General features: G+C 42.4%; 1 protein-coding gene across 1 annotated transcript; it reads left to right on the top strand.

The window, feature by feature from the left end:
• The first annotated feature begins 4,700 nt into the window (after nucleotides 1–4,700).
• PDCD5 (programmed cell death 5) lies at nucleotides 4,701–15,483 on the top strand. The gene is made up of 6 exons (XM_004371618.3): nucleotides 4,701–4,850; nucleotides 5,806–5,843; nucleotides 7,831–7,892; nucleotides 12,529–12,620; nucleotides 14,883–14,954; nucleotides 15,292–15,483. Exons 1-6 carry the CDS (start codon nucleotides 4,785–4,787, stop codon nucleotides 15,337–15,339), a joined length of 378 nt encoding a protein of 125 aa, XP_004371675.1. The 5' UTR covers nucleotides 4,701–4,784; the 3' UTR covers nucleotides 15,340–15,483.

Here is a 15,483-nt window from a genome sequence, read left to right as displayed (position 1 = left end):
ATTTATTTTTCTCATCTTATTGCTCTGGCTAGGACTTCTCATACAATATTGAATATAAGTGGTGAGAGCAGGCACCCTTGTCTTATTTCCAATTTCAAGGGGTCGAGATCTAGTTACTGACAATGGATTATTCGATAAGTCACCCAAAGCACTAGCAGCAAAAGAAAAAATAAATTGGATTTCATCAAAATTAAAAACTTCCGTGCATCAAAAGAATTTATCAACAAAGTGAAGAGACAAACTACAAACTGGGAGAAAAATTTTGGGAACCATATATTAGATAAAGGTTTAATATCCAGCATGTATGAAGAACTACAATGTAAAAACAAAAAGACAAACAACCTAATCAAAAAATTGCCCAAGGACTTACTAGATATTTCACCAAAGAAAATATACAAATGGCCAATAAACACATGAAAAGGTGCTCAATGTCGCTGGTCATTAGAGAAATGCAAATCAAAATCACACTTCACCCCTACTAGCATAGCTATGATCAGAATAACAGAAACCAACAAGTGTTGGCAAGGACGTGAAAAAAGTTGCAACCCTCATCCATTGCTGGTGGAATTGTAAAATGGTTGCACTGCTGTAGAAAACAGTTTTGTGGTTCCTCAAAAACATAAACACAATTACCATATAACTCAGCAATTTCACTTCTGGGTATAGACCCAAAAGAATTGAACTCAAACAGATACTTGTACACCAATGTTCATTGCAGCATTATTCGCAATAACCAAAAGGTGGAAACAACCCAAGTGTCCATCAACAGATGAATGGATGAACAAAATGTGGTATATACATACAATGCAATATTACTCAGCCATAAAGAGAAATGAAGTTCTGATACACGCAACAACATGGATGGACCCTGAAAACATGCTAAGTGAAATGTCAGTCACAAAAGGACAAGTACTGTATGATCCCACTTACATGAAGTATCTAGAATAAGAAAATGTATAAAGACCAAAGTTTATCAGTGGTTACTATGGGCTGGAGGGAGGGCAGAAAGGGTACTGAGGTTGTTAAAAGTGATGGAAAAATTTGGAAATGGATAGTGGTTGCACAGCGTGATAAAGGTAATTAACGTCACTGAATTATACATGTAAAAAATATTGAAATGGCAAATGTTTTGTTATTCATATTTTTATCACAATAAAAAAAATCACCATCTCAATTATCATTCCCTATTCCTGTTACCTGCTTTATTTTTGTTCCATAGCACTTACCACCATCTAATATATTCTCTTTTACTTATTTACGTATTTATTCTGTCTCCCCCTCCCAGTACTACATAAGGAGGAGCAGCGATTTTTGCTTGTTATTTACCATGGTGCCTAGAACAGTTGCTTGGCTCAAAGAAGGAACTCAGTAAATTGTTGTTAAAAAAATAAATGAAGGTCATACTAGAAGGAACAGCTAAAGAGTCAAGCTAGAGCCTTAAGTTTTTACCTTTGGAAAACTGACACTGGGTTGGGATGGAGTAGATCAGGAAGTAACTGCCTTTCCTCATATACTGTTGATTTTTTAACCATGTAACTCTGTTATTTTGATCAGAGTTTAAAAAAATTATTCTTACACCAAACAACACAAAAGTGTTTTTGAACATTGTGAAAGGGAAAAAAATAAGAACACTGAACACACTATTATGGGATGCTACCAAAATTACTCACATAAATACACTCATGAACTTAAATGGTTTCATTACTAAACTAGAAAAGAATAAAAACAAACAGAATAATCATCTTAAGGAATCAGGAAGAGAATAACAGCAGAAATATAAAAAAGAGGTAGAAATAACGTAGAAAGTAATTATAAAACAACTGTGGTAATTTTGAATTATTTGAAAAAACCATCAAAACATTAACATGTCTGGAAAGTATAATGGCGGGGGGAGGAACCATAACACAAATAAATAATTATGGACAGCTAAAGGGGATGTAAGGAGCCCTGGGTGCAGTGGTTAAAGCACTCGGCTGCTAACCAAAAGGTCAGCAGTTTGAACCCACCAGCTGCTCCACAGGAGAAAGATGTGGCAATCTGCTTCCCTAAAGATTCACAGCCTTAGAAACCCTGTGGGGCAGGTCTACCTTGTTCTATAGGGCTGCTATGAGTCAGGATTGACTCAACTATGGGTTTGAGTTTTGAAAAGAAGATATAGCCACAAATACATATGGGATAACCATATAGTTATGTTTTTTAAATATGAAACCCTAAATGAAATGATGGTTCTCTAGAAATTAAAATTATCTTGAGAAGAAACAGAAAACCTGAACAGGTTGATGACCCCAGAAGAAAATGAAAAAGCTGTCAAAATAATATATTTAAAAGTGAAGTCCAACTCAGGTGGTTTTACGGGAAAGTCTTTTCATTTCTGCCCTGAAATAGTCATACAACTACACAAAGAATTTCTATTAGTGTTGATTCATTTTTTAAATCTTTAAATATTTGATTCATTGGGAATATACTTTGATTTAAGGAATGAGGTGAGAACCCCTGTCCTTACGGATTCTGGTTTCCTCATTCCCTCATCGGCATGTGTGACTTAGGCACGAGGTGAGGCTGGGCTGCATCCTCTTGACCCAAGGTTGACTTAGGTGAGCAGAAGCCACATTAGCCATCACAACACCCATTTCACGACGTTCCACAAAGGCTCTCAACCATGACGCCCCCAAAATAGAAGTAAATACTCCAGACTCCCATTTTTGGAGTCTCCCCAAAGCAAAAAATTGTTTGTTTACATACCGCTGTGGTTTTTAGGTGCCACTGAGTGAGTTCCGACTCATAGGGACCTCATGTATGAGAGAACGAAACACTGCCCGGTCCCGGGCCACTCTCACAATCATTGTTACGCTTCAGCCTACTGTTGCAGCCGCCATCTCATTGAGGGTCTTCCTCGTTTTCCATGACTCTATACTTCACCAAGCATGATGTCCTTCTCCTGCCACTGGTCCCTCCTGATAACATGTCCAAAGTATGTTAAGACATAGTCTCGCCATTCTTGCTTCTAAGGAGCATTCTGGTTGTATTTCTTCCAAGACAGATTTGTTCGTTCTTTTGGCAGTCCATGTATATTCAATATTCTTCGCTAACACTACAATTCAAAGGCGTCAATTCTTCTTCAGTTTTCCTTATTCATCGTCCAGCTTTCGCATGCATGTGAGACGATTAAAAACACCATGGCTTGGGTCAGGCACACCTTAGTCCTCAAGGTGACATCTTTGCTTTTTAACACTTTAAAGAGGTCTTTTGCAGCAGATTTGCCCAATGTAATGCGTCTTCTGATTTCCTGACTGCTGCTTCCATGGGTGTTGATTGTGGATCTAAGTATAATGAAATCCTTGACAATTTCAATCTTTTCTTCGTTTATCACGATGTTGCTTATTGGTCCAGTTGTGAGGATTTTTGTTTTATGTTGAGGTGTAAACCATGCTGAAGGCTGTGGTCTTTGATCTTCATCAGTAAGTGCTTCAAGTCCTCTTCACTTTCGGCAAGCAAGGTTGTGTCATCTGCATAATGCAGGTTGTTAATGAGTCTTCCTCCAACCCTGATGCCCCATTCTTCTTCACATAGTACAGCTTTTCGGATTATTTGCTCAGCATACAGACTGAATAAGTATGGTAAGTTTATATGCTAGAGTAAAAAAAACCACATTCTTCATGTTTAAGGATGTTACATTCAAAATACTTGGATTCCTCCATGAGTCACAGGGTTAGCAAGCTGGGCATCTCATACACACACACAAACACTGACCCTAGTCCAAAGACCCCAGGGTGCATGCGTGTGTGTGCCTGTGTGTGTGTGAGTGTGTGTGTGTCCGTCCCTAGGGAGTTCACAAAGCCACCGCTGCCCAACATGCTCCAAGCAAAAGCTCCTGTGTATGTGTGTCTGGGTGTGTGTAGGTGTCAGGGTGTTTACACCCCACCCCACGGCCTCCGCCTAAACCTCTGAGGAAAGGCCTGTCTGTGCTAAGCCTTGGCTACTTCATGATCTTCAACGAGTTTCTTCACGTTTCTTCTCTCAGGCCTCATTTTTTTCCAACCCATTTTAAATGTACAATTCAATGATTTTTAGTACGTATATTTAAGAGTTGCACAACCATCACCAGAATCCAGTCTCAGAACATTTCCATCACCCCAGGTAGCCTTTCGGAGCCCCTGGAGTATCATCTGTAAAAGGAGATAACATGAGTCTAGCACATTATAGGAGTCCTGGTAGGTCAACAGTTCGAATCCACCAGCTGCTCCTTGGAAACCCTATGAGGCAGTTCTACTCTGTCCTCTAGGGTCGCTATGAGTTGGAATCGACTCCATGGGTTTGGTTTTGGTTTTTGGCACATTGTACGACACCAATAAAATTTTCCTATTACTATGATACTTATTAGTGATGACTATTTTTAGATTATCTTTTCCGAGACACGGCTCAGTCTTACTCCAGGCCCCTTCCAAGCAGGCAAATGCGCCAATCGCCGGGGCTGAGGTGGTTTGGGGCCGCGCAGAGGCGGCCTGGCTACAGGGAAGGCTTCTTGGGGCGTTTCTGCCCACTGCCGCTCCCCAAGGTCCACCGCGGTTATCGCGGCCCGGGCCCGCCAGCCTGCAATCGGGGAATCGGGCCTCTCCCCGGCGCCCTGGCTGCGGCAGGAGGCGCCTCTCCGGGCTGGATTGGTGATGCCTGGACGCTGCGGGCGCCTGCGTAGTGGGGAGGGCCGTGCTCGCGGCGAAGGTCTGCGTAAATTTCTGAGCAGGCCCGGGAGTGTCTGAGGCTGCGGGACGCTGGACGGCAGTGCCATGGCGGACGAGGAGCTGGAGGCGCTGAGGAAGCAGAGGCTGGCCGAACTGCAGGCGAAGCACGGGGTGAGCGTGCCCGCCAGGCCCGTCCCTTGTGGGGCGCCGCCCTCTCCCGAGGTGGAGGGCACGGCCCCTGGCGGAGGCTCTAGGCACCACGGCCGGTGGCTGGCCCGCTGGCCGGGGAGCCTGCCGCTGCCACCCGGGCGGCCGAGGCGGCGGTGCGGCCGGCCTCAGACCCGTGCCCCCGCGCCTTGGGGTTCCAGCGACCAGGCCGTGGATGCCGACCGCGTGCGGCCCCGGAGCCGGTCCAGCCAGGGCCTTTCCGGGACAGGGGTCTGTTGGCCCCAGAGGCCGGCCTCGTACACGAGCTGGGGTCCCAAGCAGACTGCTCAGCCCCCCGGAGTCTCCGCGTCCTTAGCTTTTGGATCTAGCCTTCTTCGACTACTGTCCCTGCTCACGGTCAAGCCAGATTATTTTCTAGAGTTCAGTTGTACTGACCCAAATCGCCAGCAGACATTTTTGAGGGTCTGCTATGTGCCAGGGGTGAGAGGACAGCGGGGAGCTGACGGTTCAGGGAAGGAGCGGGACAGTACACACTAATCACGTACTTAAGATGCTCACGTAGTGACTATGTTTTCAAAAGAAAGGGAGGGGAAGGTGTCAGGGGCCGAGGGGGAAAGTCGCGGGGGAACCGCCGTTGGAATCAGCGTCCTCACTACCGAGGCACATTTTGTTTTCCCGAAGTTGTTCTTACCACATACGATTTCATGTACAGGGATTCCCTTCCCGAATGGTTGGTTGTTTCTGCAACATTCTACTAGATTGTGACTTTAGAAGCTTATCAAAATATCGTAGTAAGGGGACTATTCCGTTGACTTGTGATGGCCCGCTTTTAATTATTTGATAAACCGTGCTTCCCCCTGCAGGAGCCTGGTGCGTATCAGAAACAACATAGAGTAGTTCCTCTTTGTTTCCTCTGAGAAATGACTTGGTTAAAGGGCAAAATAACTTTTTCTTTCAGGATCCTGGCGATGCAGCACAGCAGGAAGCAAAGCACAGGTACGGGCTGGGGCTCTGAACTTCTTGAAGGATGATTTCGCCATAGTCTTTGTCCTTTAGTTATTTTCGTAGGTGTGTGAATCTTAAGTTTGCCTAGTGTAGTGATTTTCCGTAAATCATTATTACCAGAGTATCTTTATTATTAATTTGTTAATTAAGTAAATATGTACAGAGCCCCACAGCACTTAGAACATCGTATTGCAAATACTTGTCGGTGTTCGTTTTTCTGGTAGACTGAGTACCCTTAAGAGGAGCATGATAATACTACCCCTGCATAGGGATATTGTGAGGATTACATGGGTACAATGACTCACACTTAGTAAGTGCTCAATAAATAGTGGTAACTCCTTTTGTCAATATTTTTGCCCAGCATGTGGTAAAGTACCTCACACATGGCAGGTTTGTTGAATGATTATCTGATTACTCCATCATGCCACCTTTTAACTCATTCATTCAGCAAGAATTTATTGAGCACCTCTGGGTCAGGCGCTATGCTTGGTCTACAGAAATTGGCAAGGGAGAGAGTCCCTGTTGTCTGGTTGACATTAGTGGGAGAAGACAGACAGTAAGCACTTGGGATAGTGATAACGGTTATGAAAAAAGTAAAACCACATGAATTTCTTCGATTCTGGGATGTACATTTTAACATCTGAAATTGGGATACGTCTTAGAATCAATCACTCTTGTTCTGGAATCTTCCAGAAAAGATTCACTTTTGCTTCTGTCACTACTTGGGGACATTTCTAACCTGACACCTCTTAAAATTAAATTCTCCACTTGAGATTCCTCCCTCTCTCCACCCACCCTGGTAGTGTGAACTCAGCAGACCTGCAAGGCTAAAGCTTGCCATTCAAGTTCTCAGAGGAACTTTTTCCTCTCTCTTCCTCCACTCAAGGCCAGGGTTAATGTGTGCAAGCTTCCTTGCTGGTGGATTTATTTTGTTTATCTTGTGCTGAGGATGTTGCCCTTTGATATCCCAGCTTTGAGTGGGTGGGTCTCCTATTAGCCACCTCATCTAGGATGTTCTTTCTTTTGTTGTTGTTAGGTGCTGTTGAGTCTGTTCCAACTCACAGTGACCCTGTGTACAACAGAAAGAAACACTGCCTGGTCCTGTGCCATCGTCACAATTGTTGGACATAGATACTGTTGACAGAGACACATAAAATTATGGTGTCTTAGGGTCACATCTTAGATCCCGTGAAGTATGGCAGTAGTAGCTCATGGCGGGTTGAAGTACTCGGGAGAGATAGGAAAGCATGTGGAAGTGTCCATCAGCCCTGGGGCTCCTCAGATGGGGGTGGTTAATGGGCACAGCCAGCCCCAGCTCCCTCTCTAATTCAGCCAGCGCAGCTCTTCTCGTCTGTTTTGTTATTGGGTTCCTTGAAGGAAAGCTTGAAAACCACTGTCCTATGAATGTGAGGTAGTCCCTACTTTTCTTGGGTAGGTAGGAAGTAAGGATAGTTAGAGTTATAATTTCACCCCCACCCCCCAAAGTATATGTGCTAATAGGTACTGTATAGAACTAAGTCTTGAAACATGAGATCTGCTTCTGGCTCTGCCGTGGTTACCCAGGTCTCTCTAACAGAGCCTTCCTGGGTCTCAGCGTCTTTATCTCTAACAAGGAATGACACCGATTAATCTCTTGGTCCTCCTAATTGCTTGAAATCCCACCACAAATTTCTAACACCTGTCACACACTAGGTACTTAGTAAATGTTGGTAGTGATGGTTGAACTGACACTCCACCCTGAATTAGGAAATTTGTAAGTTTTACCTTCCAACCTGGTAGATTTACACCCATATAATATAAAGCTGGCTTTGAGGGCAAGGATGGACTTTGCTGCTTTAATATAACTGCTGCATTCACACAGTACGTGCTGTGTATACAGCAGGCTTCCATCTTGAGAAACTTGGGTTACTTGTTTGTATGTTCAGTAGGAATGCTGACTGCTTAGTTCTAATTTTGCTTCCCTTATGTTCTGTTGTAGGGAAGCAGAAATGAGAAACAGTATCTTAGCCCAAGTTCTGGATCAGTCAGCCCGCGCCAGGTGTAAGCACCTTCAGTTTCCTTTCCATATCGAATAAAATTGGTTTTAGTTAGTTGAATGGGGAGATACGTATGAAATATGTTTAGATTAAATGTTTGTGTAGCCTAAAAACATTTGAAATATAGATTATTTGTAAGAAGTGTGACATTTATAAACCTAGAAAAATGTATTTAAATCGCTAAAAGTACCAGCTCAATTCTCCTTTACTGACGAGATGTTCTCTAAATGCATATTGGGTAAAATTTATAGGAATTTATAGTAAAGTTTATAGGAAACATTAACATTAAATTGAGTCAGTCATAAAATGTTGCTGTTGATGTGGGTGATGGGGGTTTGAGGACCATGTTTTACTGTATGTTTCAAATTTTTCATAATAAAAATGAAAACCATGTAGAAAGGAAAAATAAAAGGAGTCAATCAGATGAACTAGTATCTTCTGTATTATAACTTGAAGCCCAGATTGAATTTAGAAGAGGCAGTACTAGATGAATTACCACCATGGTTTCTCTTTAGCAAAAGGTTTTGGTGCTTTTAGAAATATAAGATAAAAAGCCTCTTGCTCGGGATTAATTGTGTATATCAGGTGAGCTGTAAAGAGCGTTTTATTTACATAAGTTATTGGGTGCCGTCGAGTCGGTTCTGACTCATGACGGCCGTGTGTACAACAGAATGAAACACTGCCCAGTCCTGAGCCATCCTCACAATCGTTAAGTTTGAGCCCATTGTTGCAGCCACTGTATCAGTCCATCACTTGGAGGGGCTTCCTCTTTTTCGCTAACCATCTACTTTACCAAGCATGATGTCCTTCTCTAAGGTCTGGTTCCTTCTGATAACATGTCCAAAGTGTCTGAGACGAAGTCTCGCCATCCTTGCTTTTAAGGAGCATTCTGGCTGTACCTCTTCCAAGACAGATTTGTTCGTTCTTCTGGCTGTCTGTGGTATGCTCAGTATTCTTCACCAACACCATAATTCAAAGATGTCAATTCTTCTTCGATCTTCCTTATTCATTGTCCAGCTTTCACATGCATATGAGGCGATTGAAAACACCATGGCTTAGGTTAGGTGCACCTTAGTCCTTAAAGTGACATCTTTGCTTTTTAACACTTTAAAGAGGTCTTTTGCAGCAGTTGCCCAATGCAGTATGTCATTTGATTTCTTGACTGCTGCTTCCATGGGCGTTGGTTGTGGATCCAAGTAAAATGAGATCCTTGACAGCTTCAGTATGTTCTCTGTTTATCATGATGTTGCTTATTGGTCCAGTTGTGAGGATTTTTGTTTTCTTTATGTTGAGGTGTAATCCATACTGAAGGCTGTGGTCTTTGATTTTCATCAGTATGTGCTTCAGGTCCGCTTCACTTTGAGCAAGCAGGGTTGTGTCATCTGCATATCGAAGGTTGTTAATGAGTCTTCCTCCAGTCTTGATGCCCTTTCTTCTTCATATAATCCAGGTTCTCGGATTATTTGGTCAGCATACAGATTGAATAAGTATGGTGAAAGGACACAGCCCTGACACACACCTTTCTTGATTTTAAACCACGCAGTATCCCGTCATTCTGTTGGAACAGCTGCCTCTTGGTCTACGTACAGGTTCTACATGAGCACAATTAAGTGTTCTGGAATTCCCATTCTTCGAAGCGTTATCCATAATTTGTTACGATTCACACAGTTGAACACCTTTACATAGTCAATAAAACACAGGTAAACATCTTTCTGGTATTCTCCGCTTTGAGCCAAGATCTGTCTGACATCAGCAGTGATATCCCTCGTTCCACATCCTCTTCTGAATCCGGCTTGAATTTCTGGCAGTTCCCTGTCAATGTACTCCTGCAACCACTTTTGAATGATGTTCAGCAATATTTTACTTGTGTGTGATATTAGCGATACTATTCAATAACTTCTGAATTCTGTTGGATCACTTTTCTTTGGAATGGGCACAAATACGGGTTTCTTCAGTCAGTTGGCCAGGTACAGGCAAGCGAGCACTTCAGTGCTGCATCTGTTTGTTGAAGCATCTCAATTGGTATTCCATCAGTTCCTGGAGCCTTCTTTTTCACCATTGCCTTCAGTGCAGCTTGGACTTCTTCCTTCACTACCGTTGGTTCTTGATCGTATGCTACCTCCTGAAATGATTGTATGTCGACTAATTCTTTATGGTACAGTGACTCTATATTCCTTCCATCTTCTTTGGATGTTTATGCATCGTTTAATCTTTTGCCCATAAAATTCAATATTGCAACTTGAGGCTTAAATTTTTTCTTCAGTTCTTTCAGCTTGAGAAATGCGGAGTGTGTTCTTCCCTTTTGGTTTTCTAACTCCAGGTCTTTGCACATGTCGTTATAATGCTTTACTTTGTCTTCTCAAGCCGCCCTTTGAAATCTTCTGTTCAGCTCTTTTATTTCATCATTTCTTCCTTTTGCTTTAGCTATACGTTGGTCAAGAGCAAGTTTCAGAGTTTCTTCTGACATCCATTTTGGCCTTTTCTTTCTTTCCTGTCTCTTAAATGATTCTCTTGCTTTCTTCATGCATAATGTCCTTGGTATCATTCCAAAACTTGTCTGGTCTTTGGTCATTAGTGTTCAGTGCATCAGATCTACTCTTGAGATGGTCTCTAAATTCAGCTGGGATATACTCAAGGCCGTACTTTGGCTCTCGTGGACTTGTTCTAATTTTCGTCAGCTTCAGTTTGAACCTGCTTATGAGCAGTTGATAGTCTGTTCCACAGTCAGCTCTTAGCCTTGTTCTGACTGATGATATTGAGCTTTTCTGTCATCTCTTTCCACAGATGTAGTCTATTTGATTCCTGTGTATTCCATCTGGCGAGGTCCGTGTGTATAGTCGTTTATGTTGTTGAAAAAAGGTATTTGCAATGAAGAAGTCATCGATCTTCCAAAATTCTATCATGCTATCTCTGGCGTCATTTCTGTCACCAAGGCCATATTTTCTAAGTACTGTTCCTTCTTGTTTCCAGCTTTTGCATTCCAATCACCAGTAATTATCAACGCATCTTGATTGCATGTTCAGTCACTTTCAGACTGCAGAAGTTGGTAAAAAATCTTCAATTTTTTCATCTTTGGCCTTAGTGGTTGGTGCGTAAATTTGAATAATAGTCGCATTAACTGGTGTCCTTGTAGGCGTGTGGCTATTATCCTATCACTGACAGCGTTGTACCTCAGGATAGATCTTGAAATGTTTGTTTTGACAGGGATCGCAATGCCATTCCTCTTCAATTTGTCATTCCCGGCATAGTACCATATGTTTGTCTGATTCAGAATGGCCAACATCAGTCCATTTCAGCTCACTAATGCCTAGGATATCGATGTTTGTGCATTCCCTTTCATTTTTGAGAGTTTCCAATTTTGCTAGATTCATACATCGTACATTCCACATTCCTATCATTAATGGATGTTTGCAGCTGTTTCTTCTCATTTTGAGTCGTGCCACATCAGCAAATGAAGGTTCAGAAAGCTCGACTCCATTGACCTCATAAAGGTCAACTCTACTTTGAGGAGGCAGCTCTTCCTCGGTTTTATTTTGAGTGCCTTCCAACCTGAGGGGCTCATCTTCCAGCACTATATCAAACAGTCTTCTGCTCCTATTCATAAGGTTTTCACTGGCTAATCTAGACTGCCAGGTCCTTCTTCCTAGTCTGTCTTAGTCTGGAAACTCAGCTGAAACCTGTCCACCATGGGTGACCCTGCTGGTATTTGAAATACCAGGGGCATAGCTTCCAGCCTCACAGCAACATGTAAGCCATCACAGTACGACAAACACTGGAGACTATTTGTTTAACTCAGGGTTGCTTTCGTAGATATTAGTGGTTAATGTTAACGATGTGCCAGGCTAATTCAATATGTGTAGCAAGAAATAAATTGCTTTCCAGAGGGCAAACATATATTTTTAAAAAACAAAATGACCTGGGGCTTAGAATCTGAGGACTCGAGTTTAATGTCGGCCTTACCCCTACCTTTGTGTGGCCTTGACTAAAACTGACATGGCTGAACTCTAGTTTCCTTGCTTTTAACAGGTCTTCAGACCAGTTCTTCCCAGTTCAGTCATGGCTGAGAAAGCAAAATCAGAACAGACCCAAATTTCTAAAGTTTAGGTGAGCTGGAACAGGAAAATTTATAGGTTGAAGCCCTGCTAGAAACTTAATCTCCCTCTTAGAAAACAAGGACAGCATAGCAACCAAATCTCTTGCCTGCTGGATTTTGAGAAGAGTCGGAAACAGCGGTGCCCCCCTTCAAGATGGCAGCTGACCACCCCACTTTGAATGCGTGTGCCTCTCCGCAGTCCTGCCAGTAATCCAGTCTTACACATCAGGCTCCTGAAAGGGCTCACTACATCTCTTCTGAGTCTCCTGTTCCAGGGCTTCAACCCTAATAGTTATTGTTCTGGCTTACCCAAATTGTAAAAATCCAGGTCTCTTCCGGTTTCGCTTCGTCAGCCAGGACTGAACCAGTTTGCACTGATTTGAAACCCTGGTTTTTAAGAGGGGTAACAATATTGTCTTCCCTACCTCCCTTGATGATTACGAGACTTAAAGTAATGGATGTGGCATGCTTTGGAAATGTCGGTGCGTAGTTTTATAGTATAAGTGCATTTAGTTTTGACACCTTGTGTATATATTTTTTCTTTTAGTAAGTAACTTAGCACTTGTAAAGCCTGAAAAAAGTAAAACAGTAGAGAATTACCTTATACAGATGGCAAGATATGGACAACTCAGTGGGAAGGTAAGTTTCAACTGTAAAAGTAATTCCTCGGTTTTATTTTGGAAGCAACTCCGTCCGCTATTGTTACCTATTTTATCGAAACGTGTCTTCAGAAGTCAGTTTCATCTTCAACTGATTACAGAATTCTTGTTGACTTTTTATAAAGAACTTTTTAAGGAGAGAATAGTTGTACCTACCATAAATCCGAAAGGATAACTAATTGCCCAGCCTGAAACCCTTTGCTTCTCTCCTTTCCTGGCATTGCCATGGAACTTTGTTGGCATCTGTGTGACCCAATGACTCTGAGGGTCAGCTAGCTTCAGTTGCCTCTCCACTGGAAGCGAGGTTTGCCAGTACTACCAATTAAAATACTACCATGTAGGTTTCGGGGGCCATCTAGCTCAATTGGCATGAAAGTGTTTATAATGAAAATGTTCTACATCCTACTTTGGTGAGTAGTGTCTGGGGTCTTAAAAGCTTGTGAGTGGCCACCTAAGATACGTCTACTGGTCCCACCCCATCTGGAGCAAGGGAGAATGTAGAAAACCATAGACACAAGGGAAAGATTAATCCAAAGGACTAATGGACCACAACTACCGCAGCCTCTGCCAGATTGAGTCCTGCACAACTAGCTGGTGCCTGGCTACAACCACCGACTGCTCTGACAGGGATCACAATAGAGGGCCACGGACAAAGCTGAAGAAAAATGTAGAACAGAATTCTAACTCACAAAAAGACCAGACTTACTGGTCTGACGGAGACTGGAGAAACCCCGAGAGTATGGCCCCCAGGCACCCTTTTACTCAGTACTGAAGGCACTCCTGAGGTTCACCCTTCAGCCAAAGATTAGATAGGCCTGTAAAACAAACAGTAACACACATAGTTCAGCCATGTATATGGGAGTAAATGGGCACACCAGCCCAGGGGCAAGGATGAGAAGGCAGGCGGGGACAGGAAAGCTGGATGAATGGAAATGGGGAACCCAAGGTCGAGAAGGGGAGAGTATTGACACGTCACAGGGTTGGCAACCAGTGTTACAAAATTGTGTATTAATTGTTTAATGAGCAACTAAAAAATAAATGAAATACTACCATGCAGATGGGAATTAGGCTTATTTTGCAAATGAAAAGGTGCTAAAATTTCCTTGATTATGGTGTGTTCCCACTGTAAGGTCTTGATGGGTATATTCTGGCAAGCCTGACCTTCAAGATCCAGGCAGTCCAGACTTCCTGGAAACATGGAGGCTAGATGAACCCCCAAAACTACTGCCCTGAGATAATCTTTAAACCTTAAACCAAAAATATTCCTCAAAATCTTAAAACCAAACAGTAGTTCAGCTTAACTAGTAAAGAATGTCTGCCTTGAGCATTGTGCTTTAAAGAACAACTCAAAGATTACATTAGGAAACTTGGGGGCGGCGAGCTTATGTTAATGGAGGAGGGTGAGAATGGTTGCGTAACTTGAATATATTCAGTTTCACTGAATTGTACACATAGAAGTTGAATTGGTTTATTATGTTCTGTGTATATTCTCAACAACAAAAAACAAATTATAAATTTTTTTAAAAAGTGAGATGCATCTTAAAAAACAAAGCATAGAGGAGAAGGTTGGGGGGGAAGGAGGGTAGGTCGGTGGGAAGGGACAACCAGAACGGCGATGAGAACGCTGACACAGTGTGAAGAGTGTAACCAGTCTCTCTGAACAACGGGTAGAAGGCTTTGAATGGGAGCCTGTTTTGCTGTGTACAGTTTGACCAAAAGTACAATATTAAAAAAAGAAAGATCCAGGTGAAGCCCACCTGCACTGTTCTCTGCTGCCACCGCAGCCCCCAGCCGGCAGCCATGCCCCTGAGCCCCTTGCAGGAGGAAGCACTTGTGGAAGATAGTGGTTGGTCTTTTTATGAGCGTGACTTACCTCCAAGGTCGTGTTTAAGCTTCTCAGAGGCAGAGGCGTTTCGTCTGTATCCCTGACAGTTAACATGATGCCTGCTGTGGGTGATTTTAATTTTCTGCTGATGGTGATACAGGTGATTTTAAATGTGTGTTAACTCTGAATTTTCTGAGGTAGCTATTTTATGGATACTTTTCTCCCCGTCTTCTCAAATGAGGAAGAGCAGAGCGGATTTTATTTAGAACATAAAGCAGTAGTGGTTTCAGCCTTCTGTCCCACTATGCCTTCCCTCTTGATCTCCACCCACACACCCCAGAAAGACTGTAAAGGATTAAATCTGAGGAGGTAAATTCTGTGTTTAAAAAGTACTCTTTTTCTTTCTGGTTATCCTAGGTATCAGAACAAGGTTTAATAGAAATCCTTGAAAAAGTAAGCCAACAAACAGAAAAGAAAACAACAGTTAAAGTAAGTTTCCCCAAATGCTCATGGTTTGTAAAGAAAATATTGGACATTTTAAATGCTAAGTGTTCAGTATACACCTATTGTATCAAAACATCCATGCTCATAGACTTTTTCATTTTGTAACAGTGGAAGTTTGGGGAGAAAGGCTGAATGAATATACTGAGGGCGGTCTAAACATAGAAAGTATATTTAAGGCTTTTCTGCCCCCCTCCCCCCATCACTGAGCTGTTTAAAGAGTCACAAAAATGTTTTGCTAAAGTAGGTAGGAATTTTTCTCCTCAGAAAATCTGAGTTATGCTTTATTTAACATGTCATGACACTTGTTTAATTTGCCCCCCAGTTCAACAGAAGAAAAGTAATGGACTCTGATGAAGATGATGATTACTGAACTAAAAATGTTTAGATTGGAACTTGATGGAGCAGTCCTAGGACAGATAATACTGGGCAGGAGTTAAGCTCTGATTAAATGTTTACTTTGTTTATAGTCTGTATATGCCTTTTAAAAAATAAACTTGTTATGCAAAATAAAAAA

This window comes from Trichechus manatus, unplaced genomic scaffold, assembly GCF_000243295.1.
Source record: "Trichechus manatus latirostris isolate Lorelei unplaced genomic scaffold, TriManLat1.0 scaffold00014, whole genome shotgun sequence".
In the NCBI taxonomy this organism is placed as follows: Eukaryota; Metazoa; Chordata; class Mammalia; order Sirenia; family Trichechidae; genus Trichechus; species Trichechus manatus.
Note: the sequence above shows the minus strand (reverse complement) of the source record. Positions and strands in the feature narration are given on the sequence as shown.